The following is a 15,305-nucleotide window of genomic DNA, read 5'->3' as shown; positions in this document are numbered from 1 at the left end:
GAGCAGGCAGGATTGCTCCGGTGTGTGCGGCTCCTTTCATCGCTGTTCTGCTTTGCTAACGTTTGAGCCCGGGAAGGGCGGAGGCCGAGGGCCACCTGAGCTCAGGGTCCGGAGTGATGGACGCTTGCGCGCCGGGAGGTGGGAGAAATCCCTCCAGATCCGAGGGCAGCCAGGCAGGTCCCTGCCGCGAGAGAAGGGGAGTTCTCTGAGGGCGGGGTGCCCAGGGGGCCGGGGCTCGGTGCCTTCCCCTGGCCGGGGGCAGGGGCTCCCTTCCCGCGCCGAGGAGTTTCTCCGCCCGCTTCCATGGTGCATCTTGGCAGCAGAGGGCACCCGCTAAGATATAAAGCAGCCAGCGCCTAGGACTGTCCGAGCCAGCTCCAGCCACCGCTTCCAGCCGCCGCCGGGCAGCCCCGCGAGCTCCGGGCTGAGTCTCCTGCTATCGCAGCCGGGTGCTAGGCAGAAGCGCGCAGGGCGCAGCCGGGCAGCCCCTTCTTCCCTTGGGCGCAGGGGAGAAGTGCGCAGAGCTCTTGGACACTCCGCCCGCCCCCGTTCCCGGGGGGTTGGGAGCAGAAGGAAGGGCTCAGCAACCTTGGCCCTGCAGGCGATAGGGGAGAGGCGCGCAAGGTGCAGAAGTCCAGTCCCCCCACCAGGAGCTGGAGGAGACGTGTGGCCGGGGAAACCTTTCGGGGGTCTAGGGCAGAAAAGGGCCTGGCGAAGAGCGCCGTCTGCTAAGGGAGAAGGGGCGCAGCGGTGTCAGATGCCCGGCGCTGGGCAGAAGCGCGCAGGGTGCAGCAGTACCAGACTGCCTTGTAGGCTGGAGGGGGCAGGGTGGCGGGCTGCAGTCTTCCTTGGCGCAGCGAAGAAGGGCGCAGCTGTAGCAGACCCCCGAGCAAGGGAGGAGGGCGCAGGGCGCTAAGGGAAGAAGGGCGCAGTTGTGGCAGACCCCCGAGCAAGGGAGGAGGGCGCAGGGCGCTAAGGGAAGAAGGGCGCAGTTGTGGCAGACCCCCGAGCAAGGGAGGAGGGCGCAGGGCGCTAAGGGAAGAAGGGCGCAGTTGTGGCAGACCCCCGCGCAAGGAAGCCGGGCGCAGGGCGCTAAGGGAAGAAGGGCGCAGCTGTGGCAGACCCCGCGCAAGGGAGGAGGGCGCAGGGGGGAGCAGGCAGCGCCACAGACATGAGGCTGGTCCTGGCGGAGCGGAGCTTCAACGGCACTAACCACCGCTGGGCTGGGGGTTCCGGCAACCTGAGCTGGAAGGAGGGGCCGCTGCTGGCCTGGGCGCCGGGGGGCCTGGGGCGCACGGGGCACAGCCGGTGGCCGTGTGTCTGGGCATCATCCTGGTGCTGGGCTGCCTGAACAGCCTGCTGGTCCTGCTGATCTTCCTGAAGTTCGAGTCCAGCCGGACCCCCATCAACCTGATCCTGCTGAACGTCAGCCCCAGCGACCTGTTGGTCTGCATCCTCGGGGCCCCCTCCAGCCTGGCCGCCAGCGTGCGGGGCCGCCGGCTCCTCGGCTGCGCCGGCTGCAAGTGGCACGGCTTCGCCCACGCCTTCTTCGGTAGGTGCAGCTGCCCAGCTCCCGCTGGCGCTAGGGGGAGGAAACAGCCCCGCCGCAGCCCCCAGGGGCAAGGGGCGCTGCTCGGCAGTTCCCGGGGCCGAGTCACGCTTCCTCTGCTAGGGCGCTGGCAGTGTAGAGCTGACGGGGACAGAGGCCCCGGGCTCCTTGGGGTAAGGATCCCCACCGTGCATGCAGCCACCTCCCGCGTGGAAGCAGAAAGATACAGGCTGGCAGGGAAAGCGGTGCGTGCTTCCACCCGCGGGAAATCCTGGCCCCAAAGACCTGTTAGGACAAGACAAGTCGGCCTCCTGCTGGTTTATTCTGTCTTCTAGGCCAAGATTTTCAGACAGGAGTGTCTACATTTGGGCTCCTAAATCCATAACTAGGCACCTAAATAAAAGTTGGGCATGCACAACTCCTGTGAACTTCTGTACGTCTGTACGTGCTCAGCACCTCGGCAAATCAAGCCTCTTTTAAATATGGGAATAGGGGACTAACTCTAGGCACCTAACTGTGAAAGCGTTGGCGCTAGTGTTTGGTGGAGTGTCTGATTAATAAGAGAGAACAAACTGCCTTGGTTGCCTGTGGTTCGGGGATGGAGAAGGTGAAGTCAAAGGCAGGTGTTGCTGAGTGTGCCCTGTGTGTTGGTTTCCAAAGGAGAGTCTGGTTGCTATGGCTTTTAGTAAGCCATCGCTGTCTAAACGGTTCCTTTTAAATCCTTGCATGTTGGACCATAGTTCTGTGCACTTCCCCACAAAGGGAGCATTGCTCAGTGGCAGAGGTGTGAAACCCTACCTCCATCATCCTAACCCTCTCCCTCTTTCCGCTCATTTGTCATGTGCCCAGTAGAAACAACGAGGAGTCTGGTGGCACTTTAAAGACTAACAGATTTATTTGGGCATAACCTTTTGTGGGTAAAAAACCCACTTCTTCAGGTTTTTTACCCACAAAAGCTTATGCCCAAATAAATCTGTTAGTCTTTAAGGTGCCACCGGACTCCTCGTTGTTTGTGTGGATGCAGACTAACACGGCTATCCTTCTGATATTTGCCCAGTAGAGTTCCTTATGGAATGAAACTGCATATGCTTGGTCTTGCTCAAAGATGAGTTGTTTCTGGGAACTCTGAAGACCTGCGGCTTTTGAACTTAAATCAAGCAGGAAGAATGCTCTTTGCTTTAACAAAAAATTCTACCATGTATCCCCCCTTATCCCAGCAACGCTTTGCTAGACACATCATCTATAGACGTTCTAAGTTTTAGGTGACCATGGAGTTTGAGGGCCGCCTTGACTAAACGTGTACAACTGGAGCCTATTCAGCCTGTCAATTGACGTCAGTATGGATTATGGGCACAACTGAAGGGCTAAGCAGGCACCAGATTCTCCTGCCTGTAATTTACTGTTATCACTGGCTCACAGGCCAATCACACTTACTATTATTGATATTTATTTGTATTGCATAAGTGCATACAGGGGAGACCAGCACATAGCTCTCACAGTCCTGTGCACTCCAGCCCTGCTTCCTCCAGGCAATCACCCATTTACCCTTCTCGCTTCACCCAGACTCACACACTTTTGACCTAATTCCCTGGTACTTCACATTCACTCCAGCTGTTGGAAGAGTCCTCCCCTGACACCTACCAAATATCAAAATCCTCAGCAATCCTGAATTGCTTTTCTCCACCCAGCTCTATTACTGAGGTCTGCATTTAAAATGGTAGCATTTGCTAACAGCTACGACGTAGTGGTAACAAAAACTAGCAGGGTTTCCCCCTTTACTTAGGGTTTGTTTACATGGGGAGATAGACTAGAATGGCTGTTTTGTGGTAGCTTCCCAGGGGGATATTATATTATGGAATAAATCACTTTATTTCAGAAAAATTAGCATGCTTCCAAAGCAAAGCAATTATTCTGGAATAAAATGTCTATTCTGGAATAGAGTATCCACATGGGGAGCTATCTGCAATAGCTATTTGGGTCAATTTCCTCATATAGATAAGATATAATAACTGTGACCACTAATGTAGCTGTGAATTATGGAGATTTGGAATTTTATAGCTAAAACAAACATATGGGAACAATGCAGAGAACAAGCCTAGTGAGCATGGATGATGGTCTACAGCAGGGGATCTCAAACTTCATTGCACCATGACCTCCTTCTGACAACAACAATTACTACAGGACCCCAGGAGAGGGGACTGAAGCTTGGGCCCATTCATGCCCCACCACCTTGGGTGTGGGCAGGGCAAAGCCAAAGCCCCACTGCCCCAGGCTAGGGGGCCACAGCCCAAGGGCTTCAGCTCCAGGCAGGGGTCCTGAAACCTTAGCTCTGCCGCCCAGGGCTGACGCCCTCGGGCTTGGGCTTTGGCTCTGGCTCAGGCTCAGGCTCCGCTCCAGACCCCAGCAAGTCTACGCCAGTGACCCACTTTGGGGTCCCAACCCACAGTTTGAGGACTGCTGGTCTATAGTCAGTGGGAGTTTCACATTGACCTCTGTGGAGGCAGGATCAGTCCCTTGGTCTGTCATCAGAAATAAACAAGTGATCAGAAGAAAGTGGTGCTGCCAGGAGCAGCTTGGGACCGATATTATTATATCCAGATGTATTTTAATGCAGCCATCCTGATGTTTTTTTTTTTTTGCAGTTGCAGCAGGATATTTGTTTGAAATTAAAAATCTCATATTTATTGCAGGACCATTTCAAATGCCTGATCCTGCAGCTGTTCCCTTCAGTGAGAAGGGAGTACTCACGAGAGGAAGGGCATCGGGATCGGGCTCAAGGGGTTCAACTGACTGCATGTTCAGAGACTTTGCACTTTCCATCTATCCCTACCCTGCGTGCTTGTTTCTCTCCCAGTGGGAGAATCTGGCAATGCCAACTGTGCCTATACTGAGCAGTAGCTCTGACGGACTCATGGGGTGAATCCTGCAGGGCCAGAGTCAGCAAGAGTTGACATGTGCCTGCAGTGGGAGTCATGACTGAGTAAGGACTGCAGGACTTGGCTCCATGGGAATAACCCCCTTCATCTTTCTGACTCACTATCACCGTGCCCATCTCTTTCCTTGCAGGAATTGTCTCTCTGATTTCCCTTTCCATCCTCTCGTATGAACGCTATGTCATAGTGCTCAGGAGATGCATGAAAGTGAACATGTCCAGCTACCAGAAATCCTGTCTCTTTATTGCAGGCTCTTGGTTCTACTCCTTGTTTTGGACTTTGCCTCCTTTGTTTGGTTGGAGTAGCTACGGTCCTGAAGGCCCAGGTACCACCTGCTCAGTAGCGTGGCACTCCAGGTCTCCTAACAATATCTCTTGCATCATATGCCTCTTTATCTTCTGCCTTATATTGCCTCTTCTGCCAATGATCTATTGTTACGGGAAAATAATGAGAGCAATCAAACAGTAAGTGTGTTTTCTAGCTTCTCTAACATAGGGTGGTTGTAACTGCATTCTTCTTTTCTCTTTACTGAATGGGGATATTCTTAGAGTTCTGCCTGTTGCAGGACACTTGATATCCACGTCTGCCTACTAGGAATGAAATCTGCCATAAAGCAATATGTGGGGAGCTATGATCCTGTTCCCACTGAAGTCAATGGGTGTTTTGACACTGACTGATGCCAAATGCTGAATTTATTGTGATAGTTGTGGGAGGCTCCATCAGGAAATGACATGCCCCTTTATGTAAATAAATGTAATAGAAAGGTGATCCCTTTGCCAAAGAGCCCATGGTCTGAGTCAGTTTCAATCTACTTTAGTTGTGATTTGCAGCTATTGGTCTAGATTCTCTATCTGCTCCTAGACTCAACACAGCTGTAAATCCAGCTTAACTGGCCGGGGATATCTCTGGAGCAGAGGTTGGAGAGCTAGCAATAAAGACTCTATAGAATGAAACAAATATTTACCAGATTATGGAAAGTGAGGATAATGACTATCATTATATAGTCAACACATTTCTTGCTGCAGTATCCAGGTGCTCCAGTATTCTCTGGGCAGCTCTGGTACTTTGCTGTTCACAGGACCTAGCACACTGCATTGCTGCACATCAAGCAGTGTCATTACATGTGCAACAATCTACTATGACATGCTTTGAACAATTCAAGGTTCTGGTCATAAGTAGCTGTAATTGGGTGAGCAGATGTGCAGTGTAGAAAGTAGGGATTTATTTTCACAAAGCTTTTGAATGACTCACTAGTGCAAGCTATATGTGCTAGGGTCTTTCCAAAGTTAGTGGGGAGACATGGACCCTGCCTTGAAGAGTGCACAGCAAAAAGTGATCAGAAGAAAGTGGTGCCTCCAGGAGAAGCTTGGGACTGATATTGTTATATCCAGATGTATTTTACTGCATTTGACTCTTTTGTTTCCTCCATTTTTAAAATGGGAATTCAATGTTGCCAACTCTCATGATAAAATTGCAATCTTGCAATATTTGGTGGCTTTCTGAGAGCTTCAGCTTATGGAGTCATGTTATTACATGAGAATCTCAGCTTTCATTTTTTTAAAAGTAGGTTTCTACCTCTCATGGTTTCAGAGAATATCTTGAAAACTTGAACCATAATGGCTCAAAAACCAGAAGAAAAAAAAAGAATCCCAAATGTTATATTTTTAACAATCTCATGATTTTTGGGAAGCCTGATTTATGATTTTTGAAGGGTTGGGATTGGCAATACTGATCCTTGGTAAAGTTCTTTGAGATCTACAGATGAGAGCACTGTGTAAAAGCCAAGTGGTGTTATGTGTGTGCATAGTTAATATTTTGTTAGTGCTGTATGTACACACAAGCACATATATCAATAAGGGACTTTAATGTCTTTTTGTCTCTAAGAACTTATACAATACTTGGTCCTGCCACAGCATAGGGGACTGGACTTGATGGCCTCTTGAGGTCTTTTCCAGCCCTATATTATTATGAATACACTGTAATGGCTCCAAAAGAGCGTACTCAGTTATCTGCATCTTTAAAAAGTCAACGAGCTAAATTCTACACTGACTTGAATAGTGTTACATAGGGTGTAAGACGTCACAGACCTGGGCCCCTAATCCGGGTGTATATTACATCATCTGTAATTAACAAGTCTGTCTAACATGGCAACTCCCAAACACTTTGACACAGCAATTTATTTAAACTTCCTTTAAGGAAGGAAATGTACACACACAAATCTATGTTTAAGGCTATAACATAGGCCAACAAATGCCAGATGATATAGAGTTCAGGATGATAAACTATGTTTATCTCATATGAAGCCTGATTTAAAACTCACTGAAGTCCACGGGACAAGTTTCTTTTGATTTCAGTAAGTTTTGGATCAGGCTCTAGTGTTGCTAGGTATTGTACTATGCATAACATCGTCGGTGCACAGATACCATTGTAACAGGAGTATTACAACGATTTGCCATGTAGTGTAGCACCTACATGCATACACTGACAGCCTTAGCTTTGGATCTACATCCAGTTGCTGGTTTGACTGACAGTATTTACTTCCCTGAACCAACATTTTTTGTTTGATAAAAAGAGGATCTGGGCAAGGGCTACAATCAGGGCTACATTGAAGAGCTTGGTATAAAACACATTGCCAGAGTGCTACAATAAGAAGAATGCATTTTTTAAAATCAGATATGTCTGTCAACCTCTTATTTCAAAAGTGTCACTTGTATATGACACACTGCCTCATGTAGCTCCTCATGTAGCTCCTCCTGGCATTTAAACTAAAGCTGACTCTGTAAGGACATATCCTCAGTGCGGGACAGGTGTCTGCACTGACTTCCAGGTGAATTGGACTAGGACGTAACATATGACAAGTCAGATACACAGCAGTTTAGAAATGATGTTAGATAACCAGTCTATTCACAAATATATGTATTTTGGTTCCTCTGTTTTAGTCATGACCAAGAGCTGCTAGACTGACTTTATTAATGCTTCAGGGATTTGTTATTACTAAATTTATCAAGGTGTTAAACTGTTGAACTGGCTTGTGAGAAACACAAGAACTCTTCAGTAATATTGGAAAATGCATCCTAAAGGATTATGCAACCTGGACAAAGTGTCTTGCTACATATATAGAATCCTGGTCTCTTTCTTGAGGACACTTACCTCTGGTGTCATTTTATGAATGAATCATGGAGATATTTTTAGCATCTTGAATTGTGGTATTGCTTTGAGTTCTAGTGGCAGACAGTTATGGAAGAAATCATTCCCCCCAGCTTTTAAAATGTGCAAAGAACTAGAGATGTGATATGAACACCCAGTAGTTCACACATTCCTAGAAGAACACTCAAAAAGAGAACACAAATTCACAGAAATCCTCTAGGCTAACCTGCCTTTTATTTTATACATGTTTAGTTCACTGAAGATGAAGTGTATATATAGGCTGGTGTGAAGGAACAGCAGTGGGGTGGGAGACTCCACTGGGAAGTGCTGTCTAAAAATTGATGGCCTATGTGATGCTAAGGACAAAAAATGGGCTATAAGAATGCTTATTTATTATATTTATTTGGTTTTGAATGTGCTGGGCATAATAAACTATATTTTTATTCATCTGTGTGATGAGGTCACCTATTTAACAGTTCTAAACTGTACTCTAGTAATGTTCATTAACTACTGTCATTGGACTGGCTCAGCCAATCACAACTCAATTTTATATAATTCACATGATGGCATCAGGGAGGCAGTGCAATCTGTTTGAGTTCAGGAGGAGGCTCCAAGAGCTGCCAAGGCCTAATCCCAGCTCTGAAATGTACCTTCCCTGCCACCATCGTCAAATCTTAACCATTCTCTGTTCACCCATCTCTCGAGTGGGGATAATGGGGTAGACATTCCAAGTCATAAATAGTACTGGGGTGTCTGAGTTCCACTGATTTTCAGTGAGAACTAGTTGCCTAAGTGCCACTTGTGCCTTTGACTGCCTCACCCTATTGTACTTTCTTGCCCACATCATAAGGATGTGTGGGGATTAAATGATATTTGCCCACTGCTTTGGAAATGTAAAGAACTATGTAACTGTGAGCTATTGATTTATATATTAATGTGCAATAAAATGGTGTACACAGCTGCCTAGTTAGCGGTACATTTCCAAACTGATACCATAATCTAGTTGACAGCTGCTCTGTCCATCTGCAAGCTGGAATCAGCAGAACTACATTGTTTAAGCAAAGTGGAAGGTTAACTTAAGTGTAGAAAAAGAGGAAAACTGTGCATTTGACAATTACACAAGGGCAGTGGGCAGCTATCCAAGCCAGATCCACTAAGCTAAATCTATGCTCTAATAATCTTTCAGATCTGGCTAGTCCCTTTCAAAGCTAGCATCTTAATAAAGCCTACCTGAAGTGGGAAAATGGAATAAGCTTTTAGCTCCAACACATTTTGGCCTACTGTCTACTTCACAAAGAGGCTCTGGCTGCTGCATGTGGAAAAGCTCCCGTTAGGCATTAACACAGAAACATTTCCAGCTCTCACCAGTGCTTTTTTGTAAGTCAGGGCCTTGATGGTAACATAACATCCCATTTGGATGGAAGGATCCTGCCATTGTTGATCTCATACAGAGTTGGAATTAAAAGGAAACACTAAACAAACAAAATGGCCAGATCTTCAGCTGGTATAAATCATGTAGCTCTATTGAAGTCAATGGACCCAGTCTTGCAAACCCCTGCTGATGTGAACAGTTCCTTTGAAGCCAAAGGGACTAATTCAATGAGTATGTTTTTTCAGGACAGGGCCTAGAGAGATGTGGAAATACACCTGTAATAAATGATGTCTAAATTTGGCCCTTATCCATCCATATATAACCTTAATAGGATTTGCACTTAGAACCTGTACTGCCAAAGCAGGTTCCCTATCCATTTAGTCAAAGAGATAGTTCAGATATTTAGAGCAAAATTGTTTCATCAAAACAGGCTCATCCTATTCCAGTAGAGGTCACTGTTTACATGTATTCTGTGCTAAGTTTGGATGTGTATGTTGTCAGCTTGTTACACCCTGCGATAAGGAAAAATGGCACAGATAAACGGACTTCTTTTATGCAAAAGATTTCATGTTGCCCATATGAGTAGAAATATTAGTGAAGGAATAGCTGTGCCATTGCATACATCAGGATAGTTACGTGACAAAACCACTGGCATGTGTCACATAATCCTTCAGCTTCTATAAACTTGTTGAATTTAGGACGGAAATAACCCCCACTCCTGAGTTTCATAAAACAGTACTTTATTTTAGCAGGTTTCTAGGTTTAATATGACAACAGTTCAGAAGAGGGAACGCCACATACTTTTTATGGTGGTATCCCTGGTTACCTGCTACCTCCTCTGTTGGATGACATATAGGATAGTATCTTTGATTGCAACATTTAGCAAGCCAGGAATAATCACTCCAACAGTAAGCATTATCCCATCCATTTTGGCAAAGACTAGCACATCTGTTAATCCTGTTCTCTATGTGCTCTTGAACAAACAGGTAAGAATTTCACTTTGTTTGTATTTACTCTGAAACACAATTGCTCCTTCATATTAGATTTGTGATCAGTAAGTGCTATTGTTAAAATACATATAACAATTTTGTATGGGGACCTGTCTGAAATGAGTTGGGGTGTCTCAGTCCCTTTCTAATGGACTGTTGGAACACCCAGCCTCACAGCAAGTTTTAGTTAAAATGACAAAGGTTTAGCCGAATTGGCATGTAATCTGTCTTTTCATTCCTCTGGAGGTGATCATTAGGAAGTAGGGCACAGTAGTGGGGTCACTATGGGGTAGCTTGCACTGCCACTGCCCATTCTGTGCGTGCTCTATTTCATAAGACATAATTGAGGTCTTGACTTGTTCTGGAGTCCCTCTGTCCCCTATTTGTGACATTACCCTTCTCTGGTGATGCATGCAGCGCAGTTACGCAGTAACAATCTGTAATTAATACGCTTTGTCCTGCATCACACATAGCAAATGTATTTTCTTATTGAACTGCACTCTGGTGTTAAAAAAATAGTTCTTGTCAATAAAAGTAACCCAAGAGAAGTCTAATAATGTCCTTGTGTTGCTGACTTGCTCTCCCACTACAGATGGGGAGTAGCTTTCTGTCCTCATTTTAAGTTTTTTTTGGAGAGGGTCCATAGAATGGTCCCTCCCATTTCCCCTTTGTCTATAGCTCCCTAATCCTGATTCACAGTTGCCCCGCAAGTTAGAAGTTGTGAATTGCAATGGAGGCTATAAACTACATTTCTGGTTTCCTGATCCTTTGACTTCTCAGCAGTTGGCTAGTTTTCAGGCACAAGCGAGAGCAGCCTGAAAGCTGGATGAACATACATTGACTGCCAATGACCCCAAGAGGCCAGTATGTCATCTGGGGATTACAAGGACACGTGGGGAAACCCAGCCAGGGAAGGGGAATGTTGTAGGACCTGCTACAGTGGCCCCCTACTCAGTTCAAAGATAATCCCTTTGTTGGGGCAGACCTCTGGTGGTCATCTGAACCACTTTCAGGGCAAGTAGTTTCTGGCAGATCAGCACAAACCTGCCTAAATGTACTACAAGATATGGTCCTACATTCATTCTGAATAGACTATGCACAAATAAAAGCGGGGCAAAGGGCTGCAGAGATAAGCAGTGCACAGTGAATGCTGAGAGGTTGTCATTGCTTGCAGCATCATTCTCAGGCTCTTTCTTTGCCCAGATAAATCCTTCCCAGCAATGGCATGATCCTGAGGAGTGATGATGCATTGCATATAGCCTCCGTCATGCTAAAAATTGGTATTGCAAAGATATAAAGAGAGCTGATTGTCTATGGAGCTGGATGGAGTGACTCAGATGAACAGAAAAAGGAAAATGTGACACAAAGAGCAAGCAGAAGACTCAGTTGAACAGAAAAAGGAAAATGTTACACAAAGAGCAAGCAGAAGAAAGACTTAAAACACCGGAACTTAAAAGTGATAACACAGCAAGTAACTGAGTGGGGGAATGATAGGCTGACTCCACTCTTCTGATCAGCACCACAGCTTTACTTAAACAGAAAATACACACACACACACACACACACACACACACACACACACACACACACACACACAAAGGCAACATTAGTCTTGGAGACTAGACAGGAGGAAATATCTAGAAGTTCCTTTTGGTATCATTTCATTTACTGGCAAGTTAGTCTCAGAGACATAGAACATGCTAGTGTGCACACACAATAACGCTTCCAGCAGTACACAGCAATTTTGCTATTTATTGCAGTAGTGCCCACAATGTGCTAGGCACTGTCAAAACTTTTAGGAAGGGCCAGTCAATGCCTGAAGAGCTTAGCAGCTAAGGAAAGGTAATTTGCATTTTTTTCCCTTGAGCTCCCAGTGCTCCTACCTGGATATATATTGACAGCCTAGTTATAGTGAGTGGGGATGGAAGAATGCACTCTATTGAGTATTGTCCAGAGTAAATTAGAGGCTAAAACCAACAGGAAGATTCAAGTCTAGTTTCATGAGAGGAAGTGTCTCAGTGATCTAAGGAAAGAAAAGAATGGACGAATCACAGAGAAGGGAATAACATGGGGAAGAATGTAATGTGCTATAGGGAAACACCAAGAGGGAGAGGTAGAAGGGAGCGATTCCATGATAATATTCAAAGCCATGAGTGTTTTGCCAAATGTTCAGTTACACTGAAAGTGATAAAAGTTGGCGGTGATAGATTTGTAACTTGTGCTTCTCTGTAATGGTGATGTTTCCAGCCCTAGCTCTTCTTGTCCTTACATGCATATTCTCTTTCATACAGGGCTTTCTTTAGGCACCTTCTTTGATTACATTAACAAGGTTCTGATCAAGGGTCAACCAAATTCTGAGCTGGCATCCTGACTTGTAGCCTAAATTCTGTGTTAGTGATGAGGTTCTATTTCCCTTGGCTGAATAGCAAGGCCCTGCCTACACTGGGGAAATGAGCTGCACTTAAAAAGATCCTGGTTTGAATGCTAGTGTGGACATGGATGACAGATTTTGAAGAGTGTTAGTTAGTCCTGGGCAGCTGGAGGTGGCTCCCAGGGTCTCATATTAGTCTAGACAGGGCCTAAGGGTTCTCAGGTCACTCTACTTGTGCAGAAGATCTCAGAATTTTACTCCCCACTTGTGATCTGCCCATCTTTGCTGTGGTGATGAAGAGAAGCATATATGTTTTCAGTTTGAATATTGTGGGGGAGGGTGAAAAAGGAGCTGCTCTGTTTGACCTGAAATATTTCAACAGCCAGGAGTTTGGGAACAGATAGTTTCTCACAATCTAAAAAGAAGCTGTGGGTCACAATTTTCTGCATTATTATTAAGGACTGTGGTTTAACATTTGGACCAGTACAGTAAATGTTTACCCATTAGGGTGAACTCACTGGCAGCTCTTGCCCAAAACAAAATCTAGGCCAATGTTTTTATAATTAAAAACTTTTCTAAGAACAGCATTTTTGTTTCCAGCAGAAACAGGTGCTCAGAAGAATTAACTTGCTTGGCACTAGATGAAGAGGAGCATGTAATTGGCTGCCTTTATGATTCATAATAATTTTCAATGGGAGAGCACTGTGTTGTGAATGCATTTTCAGTTCTATTGATGATTTCATCCTGCTATGTTTAGAAAAACACACACACACACACACACACGGTCCAGGCCCGAAGACACTGCAGACCCTTCAAACCTCTCCCCCATCCATGCTAGCATTCTATCAATTCCCACGTCCTGGCTGGTGAAGGAGAAGGACCCTGGTGGTTTAGGAATCCCACAAAGTCCTTCTATGCTTACCCATGGCTGCCATCTAGGAATCATTCCATTCCACATGACCACACTAGAAACCTTTCATATCTTGTTTTAAAGGGAGATTTGAGCACTGCAGAAAATCAGTCTGAGTCCCAAGGCTACTGGGAGATCCTGTGTCAAAGCACTGAGACTCAGTAGTGCAATGCATAGTTATCTGCTTCAGTGAACAGCAGCATTATCCCTGTGTTACAGATTAGGAAGTTGAGGTCAAGTAACTTACCCAAGATGATGTGAGAAGACTGTGTTACAGACAGTAAGAGACCCTGCAAATGTCCTGGCTCCCAGTCCTGTTTGTTAATGATTCAGACCTTGTTTCCGCTCTAGGCACTGAAGTGATTCAGCCAAAAAACTGAACTCTGCCTGTAAATTAGTCAATACCTGCAGATTCAAAGGTACTTGTATGGGAGTCCCAGACATAAGAGGGCTAACACAGGTTTATTTACTCTTACTTCTCGACTAGTATCCTGAACACAGACATCCCCCATTGACTGCAGTGGGTCAGGATTACAGTCTTTTGTTAGATCGATGTGATGTGCTCTGTTTGAACTTATAAGGCTAGACTGTGACCATGCATTGGAGTGGGAGAGAGTACATACGCCCCTTTATCCCCACACTGGCTGCCCAGACACTAGGTCCAGTGCCCAGGAGGAGGTGGGGCTGCACTCTTGTTAGCTCTCCTTCCCAGAGGCAATGGCAGGAAGGGGTAGACACAGGCAAAGATTTGTCTCTGCCCTCTCCAGTCAGCTGAGCGAGTCCACAGGGGCAGGAATTTCCTGCTGGTAGAAGCCAAGAGTCAGTTGCTACCTCCTGGGAGCAAAGAAGAATTGAGACTGTAGCCAACCAGGCCATTGGTGGTTAGACATAGTGGCTGAAATGAGAGCTCAGCCTACCAGCGACAGCTAGGCCCAGGATGGTCAAAGTTCAGGAACAAGCTGATGGTCAGTACCACAGTGACAAGCCAAATGCCAGAGGGCAAGCCTGAGTCATAGGCCAGAGGCAGAGCCAAGGATCAAAGTAGCCAGAGGGGAGCGAAGCAAGAGCAGGCACAGGTAGCAAGCTACAGCAGGACTGGAACACAGCAGGGCAAGCACAACTACAAGCACCAAACACCTTGAGCAGCAATTGAGCTGTTGTGGGAGCCAGGCTTATATCAGGGTTGCTAAACCAGCAATCAATCAGGTGCTGTCACTATTCTGCCAGTTCCAAGGCAGGGCAGCTGGGTTCGTTGGTTGCCTAGCAGTGAAGTTAGTCAGGGAGCAGGGGAGTCTGGCCCCCACAGATCACAATTCCTGGAAGTGTTACTCCTAGGGTGGTGCCTCAAGTCATAATCTAGCCTATAGTCAACAGGGACAGGCCTTTAAATGCCCTGAAAGCTCTCCTTGTTTGAGTAGCACATACATGGGAGTGCTTTCAGGATGCATTTAGCAAGTTACATTGCCATCTATTGACAGCTCTAAGAATCTTTAAACATAATCCTCAGACTGCTCGCAAGTTAAACTGGACTGAGACTCTGCTGAGACTTAAAGGTGGCTTGGAGCTACCTTTCCTTACTTCCTCCCTCCCCCGACCAGGATTGAACCCAGGAATGATTGATGAAGATTTGGATATTGAACACCCCAATGTTCAGATCTGCCCCTGAGGTTTGCTTTAGAGCCACTACTATTCTTCTGTATGGTTCTCCAAGGCACTAGCAGGGATGTTTCCTTTTGGTCTTAGTGCTTTAAAATATTTTTAAAACCATTTCTAGGAAATATTGGAAAAATCCCATCTGTACCCCAATACCTGCTTGTGCCCCAGGAAAGTGCATCTGTGTGCGGAGTGTTTGCCAGCCCAGCTAAGTGTAGCTTTATTCTCAACACATTATTATACCTCATAATAAAGGTCACAAATTAGACTACGCTGCTTTACTTGCCACTTGCCAAAATCCAGTCCCCTTCTTTCCTCTCAGTGCTAATAACCAAGGGAGGTTCAGAACAGAATGGACAGAGGCTCATTTGGTGATGACAG

At 46.1% G+C, this 15,305-nt stretch overlaps 1 protein-coding gene across 1 annotated transcript in view; it reads left to right on the top strand.

Moving 5' to 3' along the window:
- Positions 1-278: 278 nt before the first annotated feature.
- Positions 279-15,305, top strand: part of CD40LG (CD40 ligand) — a 53,912-nt gene continuing 38,885 nt past the window's right edge. Inside the window, 5 exon segments of the mRNA XM_043491934.1 lie at positions 279-984; positions 1,106-1,304; positions 1,307-1,552; positions 4,616-4,950; positions 9,754-9,987. Coding sequence (XP_043347869.1) covers positions 1,172-1,304; positions 1,307-1,552; positions 4,616-4,950; positions 9,754-9,987 — 948 coding nt within the window. The 5' untranslated portion in view covers positions 279-984; positions 1,106-1,171.

Source organism: Dermochelys coriacea, chromosome 9 (genome assembly GCF_009764565.3).
Source record: "Dermochelys coriacea isolate rDerCor1 chromosome 9, rDerCor1.pri.v4, whole genome shotgun sequence".
NCBI lineage: Eukaryota > Metazoa > Chordata > Testudines > Dermochelyidae > Dermochelys > Dermochelys coriacea.
The sequence above is the reverse complement of the archived record's forward strand: the minus strand, read 5'-3'. Positions and strand labels throughout refer to the sequence as shown.